This window comes from Orcinus orca, chromosome 12 (genome assembly GCF_937001465.1).
Source record: "Orcinus orca chromosome 12, mOrcOrc1.1, whole genome shotgun sequence".
Taxonomy (NCBI): domain Eukaryota; kingdom Metazoa; phylum Chordata; class Mammalia; order Artiodactyla; family Delphinidae; genus Orcinus; species Orcinus orca.
In genome coordinates, this window is record NC_064570.1 from 17,805,262 (window position 1) to 17,831,182 (window position 25,921).

General features: G+C 34.1%; 1 protein-coding gene across 12 annotated transcripts in view; it reads right to left on the reverse strand.

Annotated features, from left to right (window-relative positions):
• STXBP5 (syntaxin binding protein 5) overlaps window positions 1-25,921 on the reverse strand; it is a 166,670-nt gene that overhangs the window by 102,540 nt on the left and 38,209 nt on the right. For 11 of the 12 annotated variants that reach the window (XR_004476731.2, XM_004263736.4, XM_033405409.2 and 8 more), the window contains 4 exons: window positions 14,714-14,848; window positions 12,859-12,922; window positions 8,851-8,934; window positions 1,100-1,223 (listed from right to left, as the gene is read on the reverse strand). Coding sequence is in view for 11 of the 12 variants with exons in the window: in XM_004263736.4 (XP_004263784.1) it covers window positions 1,100-1,223; window positions 8,851-8,934; window positions 12,859-12,922; window positions 14,714-14,848 (407 nt within the window). In the remaining variant the exon portion in view is untranslated. Of the gene's footprint in view, window positions 1-1,099; window positions 1,224-8,850; window positions 8,935-10,846; window positions 10,920-12,858; window positions 12,923-14,713; window positions 14,849-25,921 lie in introns of those variants that run through there. The other variant, XM_033405440.2, reaches the window with a different exon arrangement.

Genomic DNA, 25,921 nt, shown 5'->3' on the forward strand with positions numbered 1-25,921 from the left:
CCTAAATTTGCTGGTTAAGAACCTCTTAGGGTAGAATTGGGAGAATGCAGATTAATAAAGAAATACAAATTCCTAGGCCTCATCCAAAATTCAAACAACGTCTTCCTAATATGTTCATAAGCACCCTAATAAAACCTTCATGGAGGTTCTGTATATATTACTCGTACAGAAAAAAGTTAACAAAGCAGGCTTGAGACCGCTATCCCTAGAAAGGTCAGCTTGTAAGATTAGCTCTCTTGGTTGGCAACTGGTAACTTGGCTTTCAAGACAGCTTCCACCATTCCAAGACTGATAAGGGTGGCACACTATGCTATATTATCTTATACAAACAATATGGTTTATGACCAATCTCTGCTTTCCTTCTGAGCATCTAAAATTTTGGTACATGCTAAAGCAGAGGGTACCTGTGGACTGACATCAATACAAACTATGGACTTCTGGGCTCAGGTGAGCTTCGCTGGTAGATAACGTTTCACACATGTGGTAATAACTCATTGCTAGAGGAATTAAGCATGTCCTGTGTGACTCCACTGGGAGAAGACTGTTGGAAGCTTCAACCTGGCTTCCTCCAGACTTCACCCCATGTGCCTTTTCCCTGTACTGATTTTGCTTTGCATCCTTTTGCTGAGTCCTATGAGTCTTCCTAGTGAATCAAACTTGGGGTCATTTTGGGGACTCTGAAAACAATACTTTAATGTATAAAATTACCTTCTTAGAGTTCCAAGTGTTTCAGTACATATTATATATACATTAGCAACTTGCAATTGATAACTTTAAGATGACAACAGTTTAAAGTAAGTCCTATATCACTCACAAAATTATCTACTTTTTGGACTACTGGAGAAAAGAATACTCAGAAGATTATGTAACTTCATTTTCTCAAAGCTCATATTTGCAATTTCAACCGCAAATATAGTTATTTGAGATTTTATTTACCTGGTTGTTACAAATTATTTCTATATGTATAAATATTTAAAATTCAGAATGAAAGAAAACCCATCCTTATCATCAAAAACAAACAAACAAATCCAAATGCAAACTCAAAACAGTTTACTGTCCATCACAATTTAGGTGGTATTTAAAACGGATACATTCTTACCATGTGGAGTTATCGTCTGTACAGGCTTAGCAGGGGATCTCACATTCCATATAGTCAAAGTGCCATCTGAATGACTGCAAATAAATTGTTTTCCTTCATGATGCCAAGCAACAGAGTGGATAGCCTATAGAAGAGGGGTAAAGAATTCCATTTTTAAAAACAAAATTTTATTTAAACACCAAGTTATTCATAATTAATTTTTCATTTTAAACTTTTTCTTATTTCCCAAGCTAACGTCAATAATGTTAATCTTAAATTCCCATAACTCAGTCCTCCTGTCATTATGAGATTTAATTTGGTTCTGACACTATTTTAATGATTTTTACTTTATTTACTCCTTAAGTGAGTGTAAGGATAATATGATAGTGATATATGTATTACTGACAAGTTCAGGAAAACAAAATGTATTCTTACAATAAATAATAACTAAACATAAATTACCAAGCAATTATAATCAATATTCCATTGGAAAAACTAGTTGCATTGACAGATGAGAACAAATTTTAGAAATTAACTAAAATTTTAGAATTTTTAGACAAAAATGTACATTTGGAATTAAGGTCAATTAAAAATACCTCAGACTGAGCTTTAAGACAGGTTACCCATTTCTCACAGTAATTATTAAGGTGACTTTTAAAATCTGAAATTTATTTTATATGTCTGAGCCACTTAAAAACTATCTGAAAAATATTTTTTAAGTTTTAAACTTTTAAATTTATTTAAAATTTATCTTTTTTAAAAAATTAAAATTTTTATAAAATTTTTAAAGGTTACTTTCCATTCAGTTATTACAAGATATTGGCTATATTCCCTGTGTTGTACAACGTTATACAATACATCCTTCAGCCTATCTTACACCCAGCAGTTTATGCCTCCCACTCCCTGACCCCTAGATTGCCCCTCCCCAACCTCCCCACTGGTAGCCAGAAGTTTGTTCTCTATTATCTGTGAGTCTGCTTCTTATTTGTTATATTCACTAGTTTGCTGTATCTTTTAGATTCCACATATAAGTGATACCATACAGTATTTGTCTTTCTCTGTCTGACTCATTTCACTTAGCATAATGCCCTCAAAGTCTATCCATGTTGCTGCAAATGACAAAATTCCATTCTTTTTTATGGCTGAGTAGTATTCCATTGTATATATACACCATATTTTCTTTATCCATTCATCTCTTGATGGGCACTTTGGTTGCTTCCATATCTTGGCAATTGCTATGAACATTGGGGTGCATATATCTTCTAAGGAAACAATCCCATTTACCATTATATCAAAAAGAATAAAATACCCAGGAATAAACCTACCTAAGGAGGCAAAACATCTGTGTTATGAAAACTATAAGATGCTGATGAAAGAAATTGAAGATGACACAAATAAAAAGATATACTGTGTTCTTGAATTGGAGGAATCAATATTGTTAAAATGATCGTACTACCAAGGCAATCTACAGATTCAATGCAATCCTTATCAAAATACCAATGGCATTTTTCGTAGAACTAGAACAAATAATTTTAAAATTTATATGGAAACACAGAAGACCTTGAATAGCCAAAATGATCTTAAGAAGAACAGAGCTGGAGGAATCATATTCCCTGACTTCAGACTATACTACAAAGCTACAGTCATCAAAACAGTATGGTACTGGCACAAAACAGACACATAGCTCAATGAAACTGGATAGAGAGCCTAGAATTAAATCCATGCACTTATGGTCGATTAATCTATGAAAAAGGAGGCAAGAATGTACAATGGAGAAAAGACAGTCTCTTCAGTAAGTGATGCTGGGAAAACTGGACAGCTACACGTATGGTTTGGCCAACCCAATAAAAGAATGAAATTAGAACATTCTCCAACACCATATACAAAACTAAATTCAAAATGGATTAAAGATCTAAATGAAAGACTGGATACTATAAAACTCCTTGAGGAAAACAGTCATAATACTCTTCAACATAAACTGCAGCAATATTTTGTTTGGATCCGTCTCCTAAAGTAAAGGAAATAATAGCAAAAATAAACAAATGGGACCTAATTCAACTTAAGGTTTTTCTACAGCAAAGGAAACCATTGACAAAATAAAAAGGCAACCTACTGAACGCGAGAAAAATATCTGCAAATGATAATGACTGGTAAGGGATTAATATCCCACATATTTAAACAGCTCATACAACTCAACATCAAAGAAACAAAAACCTGATTACAAAATGGGCAGAAGAACTCAATAGACATTCTTCCATAGAGGAAATGGAGATGGCCAACAGGCACATGAAAAGATGCTCAACATGGTTAATCATCAAGGAAACGCAAATCAAAACTACAATGAGATATCACCTCACACCTGTCAGAATGGCTATCATCAAAAGAACACAAATAACAAATGTTGGCGAGGATGTGGAGAAAAGGGAACCTTCATACACTGTCGTTGGGAATGTAAATTGGTGCAGCCACTGTGAAAAACAGTATGGAGGTTTCTCAAAAACCTAAAATAGAGTTACCATATGATCCAGCAATTCCACTCCTGGGTATATATCCAAAAAAAACAAAAACATTAATTCGAAAAGATACGTGCACCCCAATGTTCATGAAAACTATTTTTATATGACCAAAGTTTGTTACCCTTCAATTTTTTGTTCTGATATTATTTAAATTTTGTCTGTAAAAAATTTAAAAAGTCACTCTCCTACGTTCTCTTTAAATTACTTCTTTTTTATTCAAGTTGATACACTTCTTGTTCTTAATGGTCAACAGAATCTAAAAGCTATCCTACTAGAATGTCTTGAACTGCCAAGTGCAGCCCAAAAACCATGTAACTGGAAGTTAAGAGTTTTACTTACATACAAAGTCATCATTTAGTATCATCATTCAATGTCCATTTATTTGGGTTCCTCATATGCTTATACATTTAAGTTAAATAAAATAATTTAATGTTTATGGATCACATTTTAAAATTTAAATGATGATAGACAAAGACAATCAACTGTATTTTTATTTATTTATTTATCTTATAAATTTATTTATTTATTTTTATTTTTGGCTGTGTTGGGTCTTTGTTGCTGCACACGGGCTTTCTCTCTAGTTGCGGCAACAGGGGGCTACTCTTTGTTGAGGTGCATGGGCTTCTCATTGCGATGGCTTCTCTTTGTTGTGGAGCATGGGCTATAGGCACACGGGCTTCAGTAGCCGTGGCATGTGGGGCTTAATAATTGTGGCTCACAGGCTCTAGAGCTCAGGCTCAGTAGTTGTGGCACACGGGCTTAGTTGCTCCGCAGCATGTGGGATCTTCCCAGACCAGGGCTCTAACCCATGTCCCCTGCATTGGCAGGCGGATTCTTAACCACCGTGCCACCAGGGAAGTCCCTCAGTTGTATTTTTAAATGCCAATATTTAATACAATGTTTTAGGGTCAAAGTATCTCTAACAAAATTCTAAATAAAATCTTAAAATAGTAATAAACTTATTCCAAAACATACACATGACATTCCATAAACTCAATCTTAGAATAAGCAATTTCTTGGACTTCCCAGAAGTCCATGGTGCAGTGGTTAAGAATCCACCTGCCAATGCAGGGGACATGAGTTCAATCCCTGGTCCAGGAAGATCCCACATGCTGTGAACCAACTAAGCCCATGCACCACAACTACCGAGCCTGCACTCTAGAGCCTGTGAGCTACAACTACTGAGCCTGCATGCCACAACTACTGAAGCCTGCACACCTAGAGCCTGTGCTCCGCAACAAGAGAAGCCACTGCAATGAGAAGCCTGCGCACTGCAACAAAGAATAGCCCCTGCTCATTGCAACTAGAGAAAGCCCGCACACAGCAATGAAGACCCAAAGCAGCCATAAATGAATAAATAAATATATTTATTTGTTTAAAAAAAGTTAAAATAAGCAACTTCTTAGTCGCCTTAATAGATGAAATTATTTCTGTAAAATATAAGTAATGTTAAGAAGCTATACACAAAGCTACTTAAATATATTTTTTTAAAGTGATAAAAGAAGTACAAGAGAGGTTTACAGTGTTATCTGGAACTTATAAATAAAAACATTCTAATCTTATCATATATAAAAATGTGTAACATATACATAAGTATATATATTATATAAAGAGAACTAATATTTCTACTTTGCTAAAGAAAACAATATACATCTTTGTTTAAGAGTACCTTTTATTTTTAAGATATTAAATTATTAAGCATTCCAAAAATAAATACTAGCTAATTACAGGGACCAATAGCTCATAATATTTTGGATAACAGAGAGAAACAAGTAACAGAAAATACCCTACAAAAAGAAATAGCCAAATGTGAACTTTTAAATACAACAAACATGCACAACTTTTTCCATTATTTCTGCAATGTTTAAAGTACAAATAGAACTTGATAAAAGATTTCTTTTTTCCTAATAGTCTAATACCATTACTTGTAATACTACATATGTGCTACCCAAGTATATATATATATATATATATATATGTAAACATAAATGTCAATAATGTATATATAGTATAGTAAACTTTATGCTACAGTAATGTATATACTATGTAAGTATAGTGTAAGTATATGTATACTGTGTAGTTGACTCTTGAACAACACGGGTTTGAATCATGCAAGTCCACTTATATGCAGACTTTTTTTTTTTTTTTTTTTTTTTGCGGTAGGCGGGCCTCTCACTGTTGTGGCTTCTCCCATTGCGGAGCACAGGCTCCGGATGCGCAGGTTCAGCGGCCATGGCTCACGGGCCCAGACGCTCCACGGCATGTGGGATCCTCCCGGACCGGGGCACGAACCCGTGTCCCATGCATCGGCAGGCGGACTCTCAACCACTGCGCTACCAGGGAAGCCCAGGTTCTACTTTTAAGCAACTGAAATATGACATGCTTTTGTGTAGTTTTCTTCATGTTTCTTCTGCTTGGAGTTCATTGAACTTCTAAGATATCTGTATATTCTAGAAGTTTATAGGGTTTAAAGTCTTCATCAAATTTGGGAAACTTTGGGTCATTAGTTCTTCAAATATGTTTTCTGTCCACATGCTCCCTTCTGAGACTCCTACTACACATATATTAGTCTTCTTGAAGTTGTACCACAGTTCACTGATGTTCTGCTCATTCTTTGCTCATCTTTCATATTGAGTAATTTCTATGTGTGCTATGTGTGCTATGTGTCTTCAAGTTAATCAAGCTTTTCTTCTGCAATATCAAATCTTCTGGTAAACCCATCCAGAGAAAATTTTTCATCTTAGACATTTTTCATCTCTAGAAATTACACTTGTGTTTTTGAAGTCTTGCATGTCATTCCTCAACATTTTCATGCTTTCATTTACCTTTTAGAGCATATGGAGTCTGTTCAATATTTGTTTTAGTATCCTTGTCTACTAATTATACCATCAGTATCATTTCTGAGCCTGTTTCTATTGACTGTATTTTATTCTCCTTTTGCATTATATTTCTCTTCTCCTATTCTCCTTTTGCATTATATTTCCTGCTTCTTTGCATGCCTCATAGATTTTTATCTGGATGCTAATCATTGTGAAATTTATGATGGGTTGTTATACTCTTTTAAAGATTTTTGAGCCTTTTTTCTGGGATGCAGTTAAAAATACTGCTTGGAAACAGCTTAGACTTTTTAAGGCTTGCTTTTAAGCTCTGTTAGGCTAGCTAAGCCAGCCTGTAATGCAGGGCTAGTTTGGCCCCACTACTGAGGCAGTACCTTTCTGAGCACTCTTCCTGATGCCCTGTCTACTACAAGCTTTCTCCATTCTGCTGGGAATGTGAACTACTCTCAGTCCTCTGTGTGCTATGAGAATTGTTCTACCTACTCCTTTCCAGTGGATCTTTTCCAAGCCTCACACCCATGCAGTAATCAGTATTCAGCTGAAGACGCAGGGTGAAGGGCTCCTTGCGAACTTTTAAAACTATCTCTAGGCAGTTCTCTACTCTCTGTTACCTTGTCTTATAAGCTATGGATATCTTCCCCAATTTCCCAACTCTGCCTCCTCAACTCAGGGAGACTGTTGGGCTTATTAAATTAGGTTCCCCCCTTCCCCCTTCATGGGCTGAGACCTGGAAGATCTCTCCAGGTCATAAGCTAAGGCAATTGAAGGGCTCACCTTGTTTCCCCTCTCTAAGGAATCCCGGTTTTACACTACTTGCTAATTTCTAAAAACTGTTCTTTCATGTATTTTTCCAGTGTATTTAAGGTGAGATGGTAAATTCCCTGTGACTCCATAGTGGCTAAAGCCAAGATAACTATTTAAATGACAAAAGCAAAACAAAAAAAAGTCAGTTTTTCAAATGTGCTTTCATTTTGACATAGGAAACAGCTCTACAGGCCAAATCTTCCAGAGAAATGACAAGAACTCTTTATTAAAAATATTCTTTTAAAATAATTTCAAGATCTTGATTGGTGAACCACAGAATACTTACTAACTAAAAAGCTTTAAATACAAAAAGTATACAGCTATGAAAGCAAAGGAAATTCTTTTAGTCAAGCTTAAAAGATAATACACAGACATTTACAAAGTATTCCAAGTATTGCTACAGTTGCTCAAGGTAGTCTGCTTGAGTAACTGAAAGCATCGATATGAACACATGATATATTTCTCAAAAACAAGCAAACAAAACCACTTACACAGTTCCTAGATCTATTCACTGAATTGGAAATTGTGAACACTCCTGGTACCCAAATTAGGGTCACTAGATACCATTTCACACTGAAAGAAGCCAGTTTCATGGAAAAAGATATTATAAATTTGGGACAGAAATATACAAGATTAATAGGTATACTTTGTTATAACAGATGGCAAGGAAGCTATCTAAGAGTATTATCACCAGAGGACTCGGGAAACAACTGGAAGAGATTCACTGACCAAAGATGGGACAATTTGAAAATCAATAAGGATAATAACTTCAGTGTACTGAAGCATATGAAATACGTTTAAATCTCTGAGTACATAGTGAAACAGAAAACAAGAACAAATTACCCATCATTAAGATTACTAGAGAACAATCCCTTTAGAGTAAATACTGAAATAAAAAGAAAGAATCAAGCATTTATCCTGCCTTTCCTATCTGAACTGTCTTACTATATAACCAAAAGAGTAGACAAGAAGTTTCTCTTTACTGAAGTGTCCCACATAATAGAGAAGGAATTATAAAATTAGAACTTCCCTATTTTGCAACAACTACGCACTAATAGATCTAGGCCTTGAACATCACTGGCTGCTAATATCACAAACAGACACTAATATTCAACCTGGTAGAAGAACATCAGCATCATCTATGAAATAGTCCTGCTAAAAATGAAACTAAATATGATCATGCCTCAGTAAACCATCCAATTTATAGGAAGTCTGAGGGCAAAAAAAGACAAAATCGATCAATCACAGTCTTTATTTGGATCCTAAAGCAAGCAAACTATAAATATTTACAGCATACTATCACTTGTATAAAATTTTAAAATAGCGTACTTTATTAATTTGTTTGTAAATGCAGAAAATATCTCTGGAAGAATACATGAGAAACTAACATTGCGATGTGAGGTAAGGGAACCGGATGGCCAAATGATAGGAGTTGCAGAGATTTTTTTTCTATCTTTTGACCTATTTTAATATATTATTTCATATATATGCAAAAACTATGTGTTATTGCAATTAAAAAGGTTGCCTAAAAGAATCACTAATTAAGTTCTTAGAGAAGCCGTTCTGAGCTAGAGAAATGACAACAGCTTTTGGTTAGCAAAGATAATGTTATTACCTCATCGTAGGTGTATCTGTAGTCTGCTTTCTTTGACTTGAGGTCCCATAACACTACTGTTCCAGATTCAAAGCCAATCAAAAGCTGTAATAAAAGAAAATGCCACATTACCTAGGAATGACATGAATCATATGAAACATTTATTTGCTGATAATAAAGATAATTATTATCATTCATATGCTTAAGGTATGAAATTATAACATAATTAAACATCTGCATTGCTAATTACTAATCTCATGGATGACATATGGGAATACTGCATTGCATATTTATATGCCTTTGATCATTAGGGATTCAACATATATCATACAACTGATTATTGAAAATGAAAACAGTATCATTTTGAAGTCCAGAGGGTATATTTTCATTAATTAATATAAGTCACCAATAAAAATTAACATTTTCATGTGCTTTAAAGTTTACAGACTTTGCTAATTCAACACATTATCAGGCAATCTCATTTACTCATCTATATATTGATTAGTTCCAAATTATATCTAGCCTAGACCTCTCTCATGAGATTCAGACTTATAATTCCAGTGGCCACATGTTCACATATTTATTCCACAAGAACCTCAAAATAAATGTGTCCAAAGTGAATTCATTATTTTCTTCCCTACCTTCCTTTTCTGGTATTCCCTATTGCAGTGTCTCTCCCAGCATTCTTTTTTTTTTAATATTCATTAAGTCGCTCAGGCAAAAACCTTGGAGTCATCATTAACTCTAGTCTCTCCCCTACCAGGTAAAATCATCAAGTAATTTAAAAAGTACACTCTAATATCTCTCTAATTTACTTTCCTCCACCTCCAATGTCTCTCTCTTGGTTCAAGATACAAAAATCTCTTCTCTAGTCTCTGGTCTCTCTGACTCTCCAGTCTTGGCCCTTTTTTTTAACCCATTCCATATTGTAGCTAGGGTGATAGTTCTAAAATGCAAATCTGATCATGTAATGTAGCTTTTTGTTTAAAACTTTTTAATGCCTTACCATTATTTTTAGATCAAGTCCAAACTGAATAATCTGACCTACAAGATACATCATGGTCTGGCCTCTGCTCACCTCCCCAGCTTCATCCTTTTCCACATCCCTCTTACCCAATACATTCCATTATATCTTTCAGGTCATGCTCTCTCTTACCTTTACGCCTTTGCCCATGCTGTCACCCTAACTGGGCCACTCCATTCAAATGTCATCCTTTTTGCTGGACTAATCCTACTAATCCTTCATGTCATTTTAGCTATCACTTCTTCCTGAAAGTCTTCCTTGACCTACCAAATGTAAGCCAATGTCCTTCCTATGTGCTCCAACAGCAACCTGTACATTTTTTAACCTGAAGGGTCACTAGACAATAAAATAATGTCTTTTTCCTTATCTGAATTCTCTTGCAAACTGAAACACTGGTCTATTTAAGCAAGAACTGGTTTTACCTTGTTTACTACTATACCTCTAACATAAGACAGAGAGCCTGATATGTTGTAGGTACTTTTTTTGTGAATGAATACATTTTTTGTGAATGAATAAGTTCCGGAATGAAATGCATGTTCTTGCCTCACAAACTCTCTACTGTTTACCACCTCCTGCACTGGCATTTTCCAAATCTCAGTATTCCCCCTGCTGGAAAACTTCTCCCTTTTTAATTCACTTTTATTCACTTTTTATTCACTTTTAAGCATTTAGTGTTGCTTCCTTGGGTAAGCCTACTCAATTCCTCTGGACAGACGGAGATGCTTCTTCTCTTACACAAGTAAATGCATTTTCATCTATATGTCTCTAGTATCTAATATACTGCCTAATGCATAGTAGCTATTCAATAAATATTTGTTTAATAAATACATGAATGATTGGTAGCTAGCCAATAACTGTTCATATGATCTGGAGATATGAACAAATTTGGGGGCAGACCCAGTAACTTTAACTAAATTGCAACTTAGTGGATTTCAGACTATGGGGACATTTGGAAGAACGAGTCATTGAAACTAACAAAATAGATTTTCCCACCTTGGTAGGAAGTACACTTAATTTTCCTAACATAAACTCTTCTTTCTTCGGCAATCTGAAATACATACTCTTTCTGGAAAAAAAACACAAAACTGGTATTTGTTTCCTTTACCTTTTTCTAGTCCTTCTAAATATCTTGGACATGTATATGGCATTTTCTGATGGGGGAAGTAAGAGAGGAACTTCAGGAATAAGGAAAGAGATGGAAAAATATAAAATTAAAGAATTGATATACAGTATAAACAATACTGGATTGCTTAGGACACAGGTAACTTAAGCTCTAGCCTTAGATCTGCCACTTAGTAGCTATGTAACTTAAAAAAAAAATTTTTACCCATCCAGATCTTAATAACATAAGAGGGTTAAAGTAAACTTTAACCTCTCTAGCCAGCTGTATCTTCCTAAGAATGTTAGAAATCTGTGCCAATAAGTTAAACTTTAATCCCTACAATCTCCTAAATATTAAAAAATAGAAGAACTAACTGAAGGATGTGGTATTTATAAATAGAAAATTGCACAATTAAGGTGCTAATAAATTTGGAAGTGAGAGAAAGCATTTTATGTTAGGATTATCAGGAAAGGTATCATGAAAGATATGTATTTAATCTGAGCCTCAAGATGTGAGTAGGAATTCAGCAGAGAAAGAACAGTGGGAAAGAATTCCAAACAGAGGGACTTATATAAATAAGGGATGGAGATAGTAAAGAGCAGCTCACATTTGGGCAACAATAACTATTTGCTTCAGCATAGCATTCAGGTAAAGATGTTCTCAAAGACAATGAAACCTAGGGCTATGATTTAAGGAAGCATTGTTTTGCTTGTTAGATACTGCAGAACCACTGAAAGCTTTTGAACAGGAAAGCAATAAGATTAAAATGACACTCTAGGAAGATTGATCTGGAAATGACTCAAGAATGGGTTGGAATGCCTTGAACTGCAGTGGTCATAAGGAGACTGAATAGAAAAGACACTGCAATGGAAGGACTGAAATGACTTACTGACTAATTCAACGTAGAAGAAAGGGAAGTTTTCAATTCTTCCACCAGGTCTCCCACCCAAAGATTGGCTTTTAGACAATTATCTTATACCAAAAATAAGTAAGTAAAGTGAAGATATAGGTTACTGTAACTTGCTTCATGTAGTTTCTCTCAAACCATACAATTGTATGATATAGTCTAGCTCTGAACAGTACCGCTATCCTTTTGTTTTCCCAGTATTAACAGAACAGTGTTAACACAACATATAGGCTCTACCACTCTCACTAACTGAGAAAAGGAAAAACCCGAATAAACTTCACAAAATCCAGAACTTTCATTTCACTGATTTCTGATAGTGATTAACTTTCTGGTACTGATGTAGACTAATTTTCATGAAATTTTGTAAGTAGAAAAAATATCATTAAATAGAACTACTGAGAGATTGGTTTGAATTAGGAAGTAGAGATTCATGGAAAATAAAATTTTATTATTATTCAGAGTACTAATGAACCTAAATTAACAATAGCTAGGTAATGACTGCATGAAACTGGTTTCAAGTATAAAAAAATTAAGTATTATTTTTAAAAAGTCTCTATCGATCTGAGCTATTTATGGAGAAAAATTTAGGGGAGAGAGATACAGAGACAACTCCAACATAAGATGTTATGTGATAAGTGCTATAAAAATTGTTTAACTAGTGTAAAAAAGAATTCAAGACCAAAAGAAAATGGTTTTTGTCAGGATTATCAGAAAATAAGGGGAATTATTCTAAATAAGCCAAAAACAAGTTAACAACCTTTAACTGTATTTATTAAATTTTACTTGTTTTAGAGATTTCTTCTTTAAAATGTAAATATTTTAATTTTCACTTGTTCTTCATAATGCATAAATAAGCAATTAAGTATATATGATATACAACCTTTGTTATCAATCTCAACTTTGCAGAGTAAGTGTAGTTCTGGAATGGTTTGCATATTTAAAAAATACAAAATTCATGCATTTAAGTAATAAATATATATATTTAAAAAAATCTACCTTTCCTTCATCCATTGGATTATCACTTATATGGACGACAGGTCCTGGGTGAGATTTAGATGACCTAAAAGAAAAAACGTTAAGATGTTTTTTCTCAAGTAAAAATTGCAATACTATTACATACTCATTACAATAAGAATAATGAATGGAAAATAAAGATATATTTACAAAGGTTGAAAACATTTCAGCAAGTGATCAGTAACAGATATATAGTTCTCAATATGGATCAAAATAGGAATCAGGAAGAATAGTGACTCTCACATTGATATGTCACAAAAATTTTAAATTATGTACACTTGGGCTTCCCTGGTGGCGCAGCGGTTGAGAGTCCGCCTGCCAATGCAGGGGACATGGGTTCGTGCTCTGGTTCGGGAAGATCCCACATGCCGCGGAGCAGCTGGGCCTATGAGCCATGGCCGCTGAGCCTGTGTGTCCGGAGCCTGTGCTCCACAATGGGAGAGGCCACAACAGTGAGAGGCCCGTGTACCGCAAAAAAAAAAAAAAAAATTATGTACACTTGCTGTATAGGAAAGAATCTTCAATTTTGTATTTTAGCACAGAAAATTTATTCTCATGGTAGAATTCTCCAAGTTAATATTTTAAAATAAAGCAGCAAAAAAATAAAATAAAATAAAGCAGCATCTAAAATATTGCTATCTTTATTTTACTCAATTCTAGCCTCCAGTTGGGGCATCTCATCTAGTTACACACTTCATACCAAAAATAAGAAAAATTCCATTATGGCTTTTAAAAAATCAACGAAATAATGCCACCAATATTTGCTCAGAGAAAAAAGAAGTCATACAGATAAGAATGTAGCTGAACTGATGTCTATAGAGTAGAAATAAGCAGAAATAACCCATTCATAAACTCTAAGAGTTGAGAGACCAGTCCACTTCATTGAGAGCCACTTGTGAAACCATACAGACACCTGCACCAGGCCTCCCCGCTATATGTTGTGATCAACTCAAAGAACAGACCTAGAAAACCTTGTTCCAAGGGACTGAGAAATAACAATGTTCCTGATAAAGGAAGGAAAACCAAACTTAATACACCATTACAGCTGCAACAACACATTACTTAAGGAGATATGCCACAAATTTATCCTTATGTCAAATTCTGTGGAATGCAACAATATGGAACTATTTGTTTAAAAACAAGAAGAAATGGTGAAAATGAACCTTGCCAATATGCTTAAATTCTGATTTTTATATCTAAATAATATATGAAAAAAATAAGAGAAAGAGATAAGATTCTAAGACAGTGAAAAGTTAGCACTAAAGATCCTTAGGGCCCTATAGCACAACACAGTTTTTGTTGTCATTACTGTTAAATAAAAGCAATCATTACCATATCAAAACTAAGGAAAATTAACTGTCAAATTAATTCTGCAATGTTACACTATAAACATTTACATTATATTTGGTAATTACTAAAACATAGCAAGTAGTGGTTTAGATCAGTGTTTTCTAAACATTGGTGGCAACTTGTTAGTGGGTCATGAAATCAATTTAGTGGGGCATGACCAAGCATTTGAAAGAAAAATAATTAGATGATAAATGAACAGAAAAAAATCTGGAATGTTTTTCACCTAAAAAGAATAATGGTTTTATTAAACTTGTGCTATAGCTTATATATATGTGAACATATTTATATATAATACGTATATGTATCTATACAGATATATGTAAAGCATTTAAATTTTCAAACTGCCAATGGGGCAATACTTGCAAAAGGCTGATAAATCTGTATTTAATATTAAAAATTTAATTCTATATTTACTAATTAGCTATTACATAATATTATCATATATGGTACTGATAGTTTCAGATATGGAATATTTGCTCAAACTCACAGTTCAATGGCTTTATTCCACATAATGACGTAGCCTGAGAGTGTGAAGGACTCCACATTGACAATATGTATATTACCTCGTTCAGTGCCCACATAGAGCCACTTACTCTGGAAAGGCAGATGGCAAAACGTAACCCTGCAAGAGAAAATATATCCAAAAAGGAAATCAGAAAAATATCTGGTAAACTTTATTAACTGTATTAGAGGGTTAATAATGACATATACAATTTAGGAAAAGCAAAAGAAGATACAACCATCAGATTTATCAACTCACTGTAGTTAATATTCAATTATGCTAATTCAACTTTAATGTCAAATATAAGTCCTTACAGTAAATAGACAGCATAACCTGATAGAAAGAAGATGAGTTTTGACATTAGTATGTGTTTCAAATCTGGCTATGTCATTCACTGTGTTACTTCAGACGTATGACAAATGTAACTTTTAAAGCCACAAGGTGAGTCTAACACATCATCCCTAGGTACTACCGTATTTCTCAGAAGTTATTAACCACACGAATCCATCTTGGTACCTGTGCTGACTACTCCCTCTATGCAAAATGCTCCTCCTCCTCATGTTCTTCTCCTGTTCAAGATTTAGTTAAAATGCCACCTTCAAATTGATACCTCAACACTTTTGTATCTCTATCAGGCTTGCCTTGTAAGAGAGTCTACCTTCCTCACTAACTTGTAAGCCTTTGGAAGGGCTAAGATCCTCTGTACTTAGGCTTAGACACTGATATTGGAATATACTCAAAACTATCTCCTTCTAAGTCCTGATGATATAAAAGTCCTTCATTGATACATTATAATAATTTACATGCATGTATTAAACTTTATAATCATTCCAACAATATCTAACATTTTCTATATAAGCTCAGTTGATAACAAGGTTAAGAATGGAAAATACCTTGTCCTTTTTGTAGAACTTATTTTTAGGAAAGACAAAGATAGTATGTTATGAAACCATATAATGCTCATTTTTTTCAGACTACCTATTGTGTCTCTCAAAATATACTATTTAAAATTTTAATGGAATAGTCCTTTCAATAATACACAATGATGATAATCACTGCTGAACCCTCAAACTGACAGCAGTCATTAGGCAAGATACAGCATACAGAACATTTGCTATTCCCATTAACATAATTTCATTACAGAGAATTTTCAAGATGAAAACACTTCAAATAAATACATGCAACTCATGGTCTCACTAATTCCTAGAGTTAATGTTCATTCAGATAATTACTTAAGGTTCATCATCTATATTCTTTGTTGAGTGTTTTATATGATAGCATGTCATCTTTCCAAAGGGTTTATGTAAATTTAACAAAGAAATGACTACTGAATCAAAAAAACATCTTATAGTACCTTATTACTTCACAAGGCAGTAAGTCCACAGTACCTTTATGAAAACTTTAGGGCCATATAGGTTTCAGAATTCAGAATTTTCCACATTTTACCAAGGTACATAATAAGTATTTACATATTACCTAATATGGTGGTAGCACCTTGTAAACACACTGATTATTTCTGAGGTATAATTTTTGGCAGTTTCTTTTACTTGAGATATAACTGTCCTATAACTTTAGTTTCAGTCGTACAACATAATTCAATATATGTATGTATTACGTAATGATCACCACAGTAAGTCAAGTTAACATCCATAGCCACAGGTATACTAAGAATTTTCTTCTTCCTGTGACGAGGACATTTAAGATCTACTCTCTTAGCAAAGTTCAAATACATAACACAGTGTTATTACCTATAGTCACTGGAAGTTTCTTAAAAAGTTACACCTACCATATGATCCACCCATCCCATTCCTAGGTATTTACCCAAAAGAAGGAAAGCATATGTCTACACAAGACCTGTACACAAATGTTCATAGCAGCTTTGCAACAGACCCAAACTGGAAATAACCCAAATGTCCTTCACCAGGTAAATGGATGAAAAACTTGTGTTATATACTTAGAATATTATTCAGCAGTAAATAAGGACATGCATACAACATACAACATGCATACATGCAACACCAATGAATCTCAAAATCCTTAAGATGAGCAAAAGCCAGACAAAAAAGACATATTTTATCATTCCACATACAATTTATATGCAGTAGAAAATGCAAACTAAGCTACTGTAACAGAAAGCAAATCAATGGTTGCCTGGATTGTGAGGGTAGAGGCCAGTAACAGAAGAGGGGAGAGATTACCACAAGGAAACATTTTGGGGTGATGGGTAGGTTCATTATCTTGATTGACAGTTTGGTGACAGTTTCATGAGTGTATGTGTCAAAACTTATCACATGGCTTATTACTTTAAATATGTACAGTTTATTATATGTCAATTATACCTAAATTAAGCTATTTTAAAATGTTTTGTTTTCAGAGATTTGTGGCTTTAGGAATTATGAAAAATAAGACTGTGACTCTGATTAATACATAGGCACAAGCTCTGGAGTTAAACTGCCTGGATTTAATTTCAGCTCTGTCACTCACTAGCATGTGGCCTTCGGTAAACCATTCAGTCTCTCAGAGCCTCAGTTTCCAAGTGGTAAAGCACATCTACCTTAGTGTTCACCTGAGGATCAAATAAGACAAAGCATGGTAGATGCTTAAAATGGGGCCTGACACAGGTAAGTGCTCAATAAATGTTAGCTAATTATTATAAAAAACTAAGTGATACTCTACCAATTAGAAGTTATAGGGCAAATTTTAATGACATGAAGAAAATAAGATACAATAATAGCATGCCAGATACAAAATGAACAATGCAATAAATATCATAAAAACAACTATTTCTGGTACTTCCCTGGTGGTCCAGTGGTTAAGAATCCGTCTTCCAATGCAAGGGACAGGGGTTCGATCCCTGGTCAGGGAACTAGCTCCCACACGCGTGCCGCAACTAAGAGTTCGAATGTCACAACTAAGGAGCTGGCGAGCCGCAACTAAGGAGCCTGCCTGCCACAACTAAAACCCAGAGCAACCAAATAAATAAATATTAAAACAAACAAAACTCAAATATTTCATTTGAAATGTGCCTTAAACTAAAACATGAATACAGCTCAAATATTCTGAAAATTCAAAAATAATTTCAATATAAATAAGTCAAAATAATGACAGTTTGATTTTAAAAAATCAGAAATATCCAACTTCCTGACCTGTTCTGCTATTTTGCAATTTCCCATTATTCTTCAAAAAACAGTAGTTACTGGCTTAATACAATTACATGATCCATCTTTGATTTTAATACTAACAAAATTATTTAAATAATGTGTTTACAAAGTTTGAACTTATCTCCTTAAGGGCAGACATTTTGGATATCTCATACAATATTTTCTGTTCCTAGCACAGCAATACCATACTGCAGCTGTTTCTCAAATATTTAAAGAAATGAAGAATAAATTTTTTACTGTTCAGAAAAATATCTAGAACTTTTCCCTAGGCTCACTTTTTCAATATGAGCTGCCATAGTTAAGATTTTTTCCCCAGTCAACTATAAAACCAACTTACATTGCTGGGAAATTTTAAGCAACTTTATGTTTTAATCTTTATCCTATTTGATATTTAACATATTAAGCAGGAACTTAAACTGTTTACTTACTGATCTGACACGAAGACTTTAATACTGTCCCTAGAATGAGTCTTGTACACTTTAAAAAAAAATACGAATCACAGGAGTGTATTTGTACAATGCACCACCAAATTGAAAAATTACTCTGTTACATTATTACCATCATTATTTGAGTCAACCGAGAAGGGGGAAAGTCAAATAGTTTTTATCACAATTAACTTGATAATTTATTAACTAGCAAATTTTTTTGTTGTTGTTTTGTTTTGTTTTGTTTTTTTGGCGGTACGCAGGCCTCTCACTGTTGTGGCCTCTCCCATTGCGGGGCACAGGCTCCGGACGCGCAGGCTCATCGGCCATGGCTCACGGGCCCAGCCGCTCTGCGGCATGTGGGATCTTCCCGGACTGGGGCATGAACCCGTGTCCCCCGCATCAGCAGGCGGACTCTCAACCACTGCGCCACCAGGGAAGCCCTTAACTAGAAAATTTTAATGGGTAATGAACAGGTTGGATTAGGAATAGTGAGAAAAATAAAATTCCATGCTGCAATCAAATAAAATAATACCATGCCAGTGATTTAGGGAAAGGCCAATAAGAAAATGTGGTCCCCCAAAACATATTACTAAAAAAAGCAAGTCAATCAACATGCCCTACCAAGAACTGCAAGATTCTAAATTTGGGGCAATTTAATCAGTCAGTTACCAAAACACAAAACTGGTGGTTAACACAAACTAGACTTTACTTATTATAATTAAGAGTGTCTTTTCAATCTGTTATATAAACATGACCTTACTTCCTTGTTTACAAAATAAGAATCTTAGCCTCCTCTGTTGAAAATTGAGAATATATAACTAAGTAAGCTTTTATGTAATAATTAAATTGATGAAACTATTATATTAATTGATTATTTAAAAGGAATAACGTATATTAGCAGACTTAAAACTATATATACAAATTAAAAACTACATATATTATGTACATGTCTGATACGTATACATATACATATAGAGAGATTTGTTATTTAATGAATCTAAGAAAGTGATGCATGATAGAAATCTAATATTTTTCAGTAAAAGTAGTCATGAAACAGGGCTTCCCTGGTGGCGCAGTGGTTGAGAGTCTGCCAGCCGATGCAGGGGACACGGGTTCGTGCCCCGGTCAGGGAAGATCCCACGTGCTGCGGAGCAGCTGGGCCGGTGAGCCATGGCCGCTGAGCCTGCGCGTCCAGAGCCTGTGCTCCACAACGGGAGAAGCCACAACAGTGAGAGGCCCGCGTACCGGCGGGGCGGGGAGGGAAGGGGGAAGACCGCAGGAAAACTTTTTAGGAATGCAAGTGCATGTATCATGAAGCTAAAACATTACCTTAGATTAAAAACAAATTCATGGACTTCCCTGGTGGTGCAGTGGTTAAGAATCCGCCTGCCAATGCAGGGGACACGGGTTCGATCCCTGGTCCGGGGAGACCCCACATGCCGCGGAGTGACTAAGCCCGTGAGCCACAACTACTGAAGCCCGCGTGCCTAGAGCCCGTGCCCCGCAACAAGAGAAGCCACCGCAATGAGAAGCCTGCGCACCGCAGTGAAGAGTAGCCCCCGCTCACCACAACTAGAGAAAGCCCGCGTGCAGCAACGAAGACCCAACGCAGCCAAAAATAAATACATAAATAAATAAATTAAAAAACAAAAAAACCCCAAATTCATGACTATTGTTTTTTACGCACTTTTATTATAAAGATTAATTTTTATTTTAATGTGATAAAGATTATAATAAATGCCAGTGACTTCAGTTTTTACTGATACCAGGAGACCAAGTTAATTTAAGCTTATGTGCTGACATTATTAAGGCAGAAGGTTATACCAAAAATAATTTATAATACATATAGTTGAGATCACATGGAAAACATTAAAACTCCGTGAACACTAATAAGGTTATATAAGAATGGCATATTAAATTGAGACTGATAAGGTACTTTAAAATGGACAAGTTAAGCCAAAAAAAGGGGGTGACTGAAACCAATATAACAGAAATACACAGATGATAAAGTTGCATTCCCTCAGTGTGTCACTAAATGGAGCTGCATTCTGAATCCCCATACCGGACTTAGACACAGATATACTTATCCTACTCAAAGCGTTACTGGGAACACAATAATTTTTATACTTGCTTGAAGGACTTTAAAAAAATGTGTAACACGCTAAGTTTTAGGGAGTGATACGTATATTCTATTCACTATCCTTAGCAGCAGTTTTTCAAATACTATGTAGTCAACAAGCTCCATATTAGGAAGATTTACTATCACCAATTTTCTTTAGCAAAAGAACATGCACAGCCTCCTATGTTGAAATTAATCATCCATAAGCAAGGGCATAATACACAGATGATTACAACTTTACAGTTTAATCCATAGAAAGAAATATGAAACAATAAGCTCTTCTACGTGCCTATACCACCATTGATCAGCCCGACATGACAGGAAATATGTCATCATTTTTATAGTCTCAGCAAAATCACACTATCTTGCACCTAATAAGTACTCAATAAATATTTGTTAAATGGACAAATGAACTATAAAAATTTGTGAGGATTTATTACGTTAATTAACAATCAGATATTCCTTTTTTTTAAACATCTTTATTGGAGTATAATTGCTTTACAATGTTGTGTTAGTTTCTGCTGTACAAAAAAGTGAATCAGCTATATGTATACATATATCTCCATATGCCATCCCAGCTTGCATCTCCCTCCCACCATCCCTATCCAGAGTTATCTTTCAAAGCCAAGAGAGGTCACACACACCATTATCTTACTTGAAACTCTAATGGCTTCCTACCTTCTACCATAATGCTTCTGAAGCAATATTTAGTGACACACTGTGGTACACATGTCTGAGAGAGGGGGTTATAGATGTAAAGTGTGCTGGATTTGGTCAACTGATATTCAGCAGCCTCTCCCATATCCTCCTACATGCCTTCTTGTACTGCAGATGCTAGAAAGCTAAAACCTACATTTACCAGACACTCCTACAACTGGAATTCTAGATGAAATTAAGTGTCTACTAACTGAATGTGCTTAAGATTTATAAGCAGAAGTGAGGCAGAGACCATCTTCCTGCTGTTTCCGCTGACAAGAATGTTCATGAAAACCTGAGAGGTAAGAGGCACTAAGACATAGCAGTGGGGACCAGATACAGCATTCCCAGATCTACTCCTTAGATGCACATGGTGAGACGCAGTTGTATGGCAGGAATATTAAGTTCTAAAACTCAATAGTTCTAGCACACTTCCAAACATTTTATAAACAGCTATATCCTTGAATTAAATCCCTTTATGCTAAAAATATCTACAGTGCTTTCTGTTCCTGTGTTGAACCCTGACTAATACAGCAAAGAAATATACCATATCTGCTACTTATCTATGATAGTTTATAGGAACCAAAAAAATACCCACTTATAATGTATCTTGTTCAGACAACATTATTCATTTAATGTTTTAAAGTTGGAAAAAGGTTAAGAATAACTTTCTTATAATCGCATAAAACGCTTTTCAAGAAGTAGACCTTGTCCTTGTTTCCAAAATTATCCTATCGTTAGACACCTAACAATGTCTAACAAGATACAGTTCCCAAAACACGTGAGACTGCTTTATGACTTAGTACATCTGAACATAATGGAAATTCCCTTTCCCCTTCGTCAGTGTAGGAAATTACTACTAACTCTATAAATCTGTTCATATGGGCTCCTTTGTAATGCTTTATCTAAAATTCCCCAAACATGTTGATATGTCCTTTTTCCGGTTAATCTTCAAAATTTCATAAGGAAATTTCACTACATTTATATCACGTTTTCCATTGCATTGTAATTCGTCATTTCATCTACCTTAGACAATTATAACTTCCGTATCTTTCTGGAATTGATGACAGTATTTGCATGAACCAGAATCCTAATCAATGTTTATCAAGTGAACTAATGCAAAAGAAAATAAAAAAGCAAATATTAGATACTTTTCTTAAATTAATTGTACCTTACACTGTTATTAGATGAAAATTTAAGTTTGCATCAATGAACATGGAAATATATTAAAACAGCAGTCAGCTGAAAGCAATTTATAAATCTGTTCAAAGGATTTCCTTTTTATTTGTAGTCCCACATATCTCTTCTGATAAACTGTCACAGCTACTTTAGAAAAATCTTCATCACATCTATAACACAGCAGTACAATGTAATAAATATTTTAAAAAATAAGCTTCAGAGATTTTCGAAGGTCATTTTACATTTGTATTGATTTACTATATGCTTTATCAATTACATCTCAATTTTTACAAAACATTTAAGAACTTTTGGAAATATGCCAAATAAATCATGGTATTAACCTTCCTTGTGAAATGAGACCTTACTGTAACATCATCAATGGCTATCAAAAAAACTGAGTATCAGTAAGTAAAACAGTAAATATCAAATAGGAAAACAGTATATGTCAACTACAGAAATAATAAATAACATCTGAAAAAAAACCCAAACAAACTGTTCCTTGTTGTATGGGGGGTTTCTTTAAGTTCTGTTTTCAATGATATTACCTTGAGGAATGAAGATGAGAGTGTTTTTATATAACAAATGCTATGATAAACAAAAGCAATCTGGTACTCATCAGCAACTGTTAGCTATACTTTTTTTCCATTTCTATATTAGATTGCTCTTTACTGTTTGGATAGGTATACTCTATATATATCTTCCAGTCTATGGCTTGATTATTAAAGAAGTTTCTCTCTCTCTGTGTATATATATACACACACACATAAATATTACCCTATTTGTACATTTATGCAAACTTACTATCTCAGTCATTTTTTATTAGTTTTTATTATGTTTGTCTCCTTTAAAATTTACTCTTTCCATAAGTCATATTAACAGCCTGGAACAACATATTCTTCCATATTTTTTCTCCGTGTTCATTAAATACACATAAGACAACATAAATTTGGGGTGGGGAGGGAGTCATTGTTTTTAAAAAGAGTTCTGTACAAATTATTCTGAATCTTGTGTTCTTATGCATCAGCACCTGGTGGATGGCGTTTGTCTTTTAACTTTATGGTAAGTGTGCTTGTTGTACAGAACTTTTAATCCTTTCCTTTTTAGCTTGTGAGTTTTTTTGTATGCTATTTAAGCACACCTGGCTCAGGTCTTACAGATATTCCCTGTGTCACTTTCTTACAAGTTTTAATTTTTCTGTGTTCATTTCGCATTTAAGTCTTTAACTGGCTTGCAATTTACTTTACTTATGAGGTAGGGACCACTTTTCCTTATTTAGATAAGAGTTGTCACAGCATCTTTTGTTTATTGCATTCTTTTTGTTTGTAATGCCACCTCTGTCATATATCAAGTGTGTGTGATCTCGCTCTATTCATATACGTGTTTCTGGAGTCCATTTACTGTGTTTTCATTCATTTCTCTTTCTCTTGTAATCACTGTACCATTTTAATTTCTATACCTTTATAATAATTTTTGATATTTAATAAAATAAGCCCCATCATCTTTCTTTTTCAAAACTGTCCTGGTTGCTCTGAGCCTTTCTTTTTTCCAAATGAATTTTAGATCAGCTTATTTCCAAATGAATTTTAGATCAGCTTATTAAGTCCAATGAACAATGGTGTTAAAATTTAGATTGAAATACTACGGAATTTATAGATTTGGAGAGGAGTGACATTTTAAAACTTGAGTATTCCTTCCTCTGAAGCTCTCCATTTGTTTAAATCTTCTTTTATTCCTTCAATAAAGTTTTAGCACTTTCTCCACACAGATCGTATACATTTTTGCTAGTGTTATTTCTAGGAACACTATAACCTTTGTTGCACGATCTGTGCTTTTTTTCCCTTTTCCTTCCATTTACTTTCAAACTTTGTGTAATTATGCTTTATGTATATCTTTTATAAACAGTTTAATAGATGTATTTTGTTGTTTTTTAATCCAATCTCAAAATCTCAGTAGATGATTTTAGTATATTTACAATGATTTTCATTACTGATATAGTTGAACTAAGTTTTTAACCTTATTTAAACATCCTTTTTCTTTCTATCATTTTATCTCTTTTCCTGACCCTTATTTATTTTCTTCATTTCCTTCTCTAATGGTTTTAATATTATATATTTTCTATCTTAGCAGTTACTCTTACACTTCTAAGACACATCTAACTTTACAGCTTCCTAACAAAGTCTGAACAAATGAGTATTGCAGGGGGCTTAGTGTCAGATAAATGTTATAGTTTTTGAGTTCTTTCATAGCTGACAATGTTAGAATATAGCTCAAAAAGGTATTTCTAATTTTATTGGTTATGTCAGAAGTTAGACCTTTCAACCTAAAGATATTTTAGCTCCACAAAACTTTCTTCACTTGTGCCTCTGATCACTACTTCTCTCCCCATTGTTCCGTTTTCTCCCATCTTCTCCACCCAAAAGATCCCTGCAATTCTTGGGCTGAAATCTCCATCTTCTGCCTTTATCTTATCACTGTCTCTATCATATTCACCCCATTGCTCTAAAGTATTTTTATTTTTAAGCAAATTACAATAAATAAATTTTAACTTTAAGTTAGACTAAAGAGAAGGATAGATAAAAATCAACAAATTAGGTATCAATAAGAGGTAAGAATAAAATGAATAAATCCACAAACTACTTCATTTGGAAGACAGAGAAACAGAACAACTTCTGATAAATCATATTAGAAATATGTTAATACAAAGTGAGAAAGGAAAGATAGAAAATACAAAAGTAAATTTAAGTACACAAGAATACAGTGGGATACAAGCCTCTCATCTTAATGAAATTCATCATACTCTGAATCATGAAATTTATTCAAGAGGAAAACAAAAAGGATCAATAACCATAAATGAAACTGAATATATTTAAAGTATGTACAAAAAAATTTCTAGCCCTAAAATGTTTAAGTATACTCTGAAAATATTCAGAAAATAGATAATTCCTCTATTAATTTCTCTGACCTAGAACAGGAAGACAGAAAGGTTACTCAATTCTTTAATATGAGGGAAGGATGCCCTGATACCAAAATTGGAATATAACGTTTTCCTGTTATTGTCAATCTCACGAACAGAAGTAAAAACCCTGAAGAATATATTAACAATCATATTTAACAATATAAAATAATTTTCAACTTTATTCAAAAAATTTCACAGGCATACAAGAATGCTTAGTGTTAGGAAATCTATTAATGTCATAGATTAAATCAATATGGAAAAGGGAAGTGAAAAATCACATGATAATCTAAAAAGATGTTATAAAGGCATTCAATTAAAATTTAACTTCCATAATTGACCACCAACTCATAGGGGGGAAAATTCTATCTTAAATCTACATCCTATATTATGCTTAACAGTAAAACCCTAGAAGCAGTATTATTAAAATTATTACAAAGAAAAAGATACTTGCTATCAACAATATCATTGAACACTGTTCTGGAAATTCTTGCTAATACGGTAAGGCAGGAAAATGAAAAATAAAATTTTCACTTTCATTTTGAAAATCCCTGCCAAATTATTACAGATGGAAGTCTGCTATACCTCACAGGCATGCTGGTTTAGGAAAAAGAAATACACTGCTCAAAGCTCTATTCTCCCATCTCACTCTTTTTA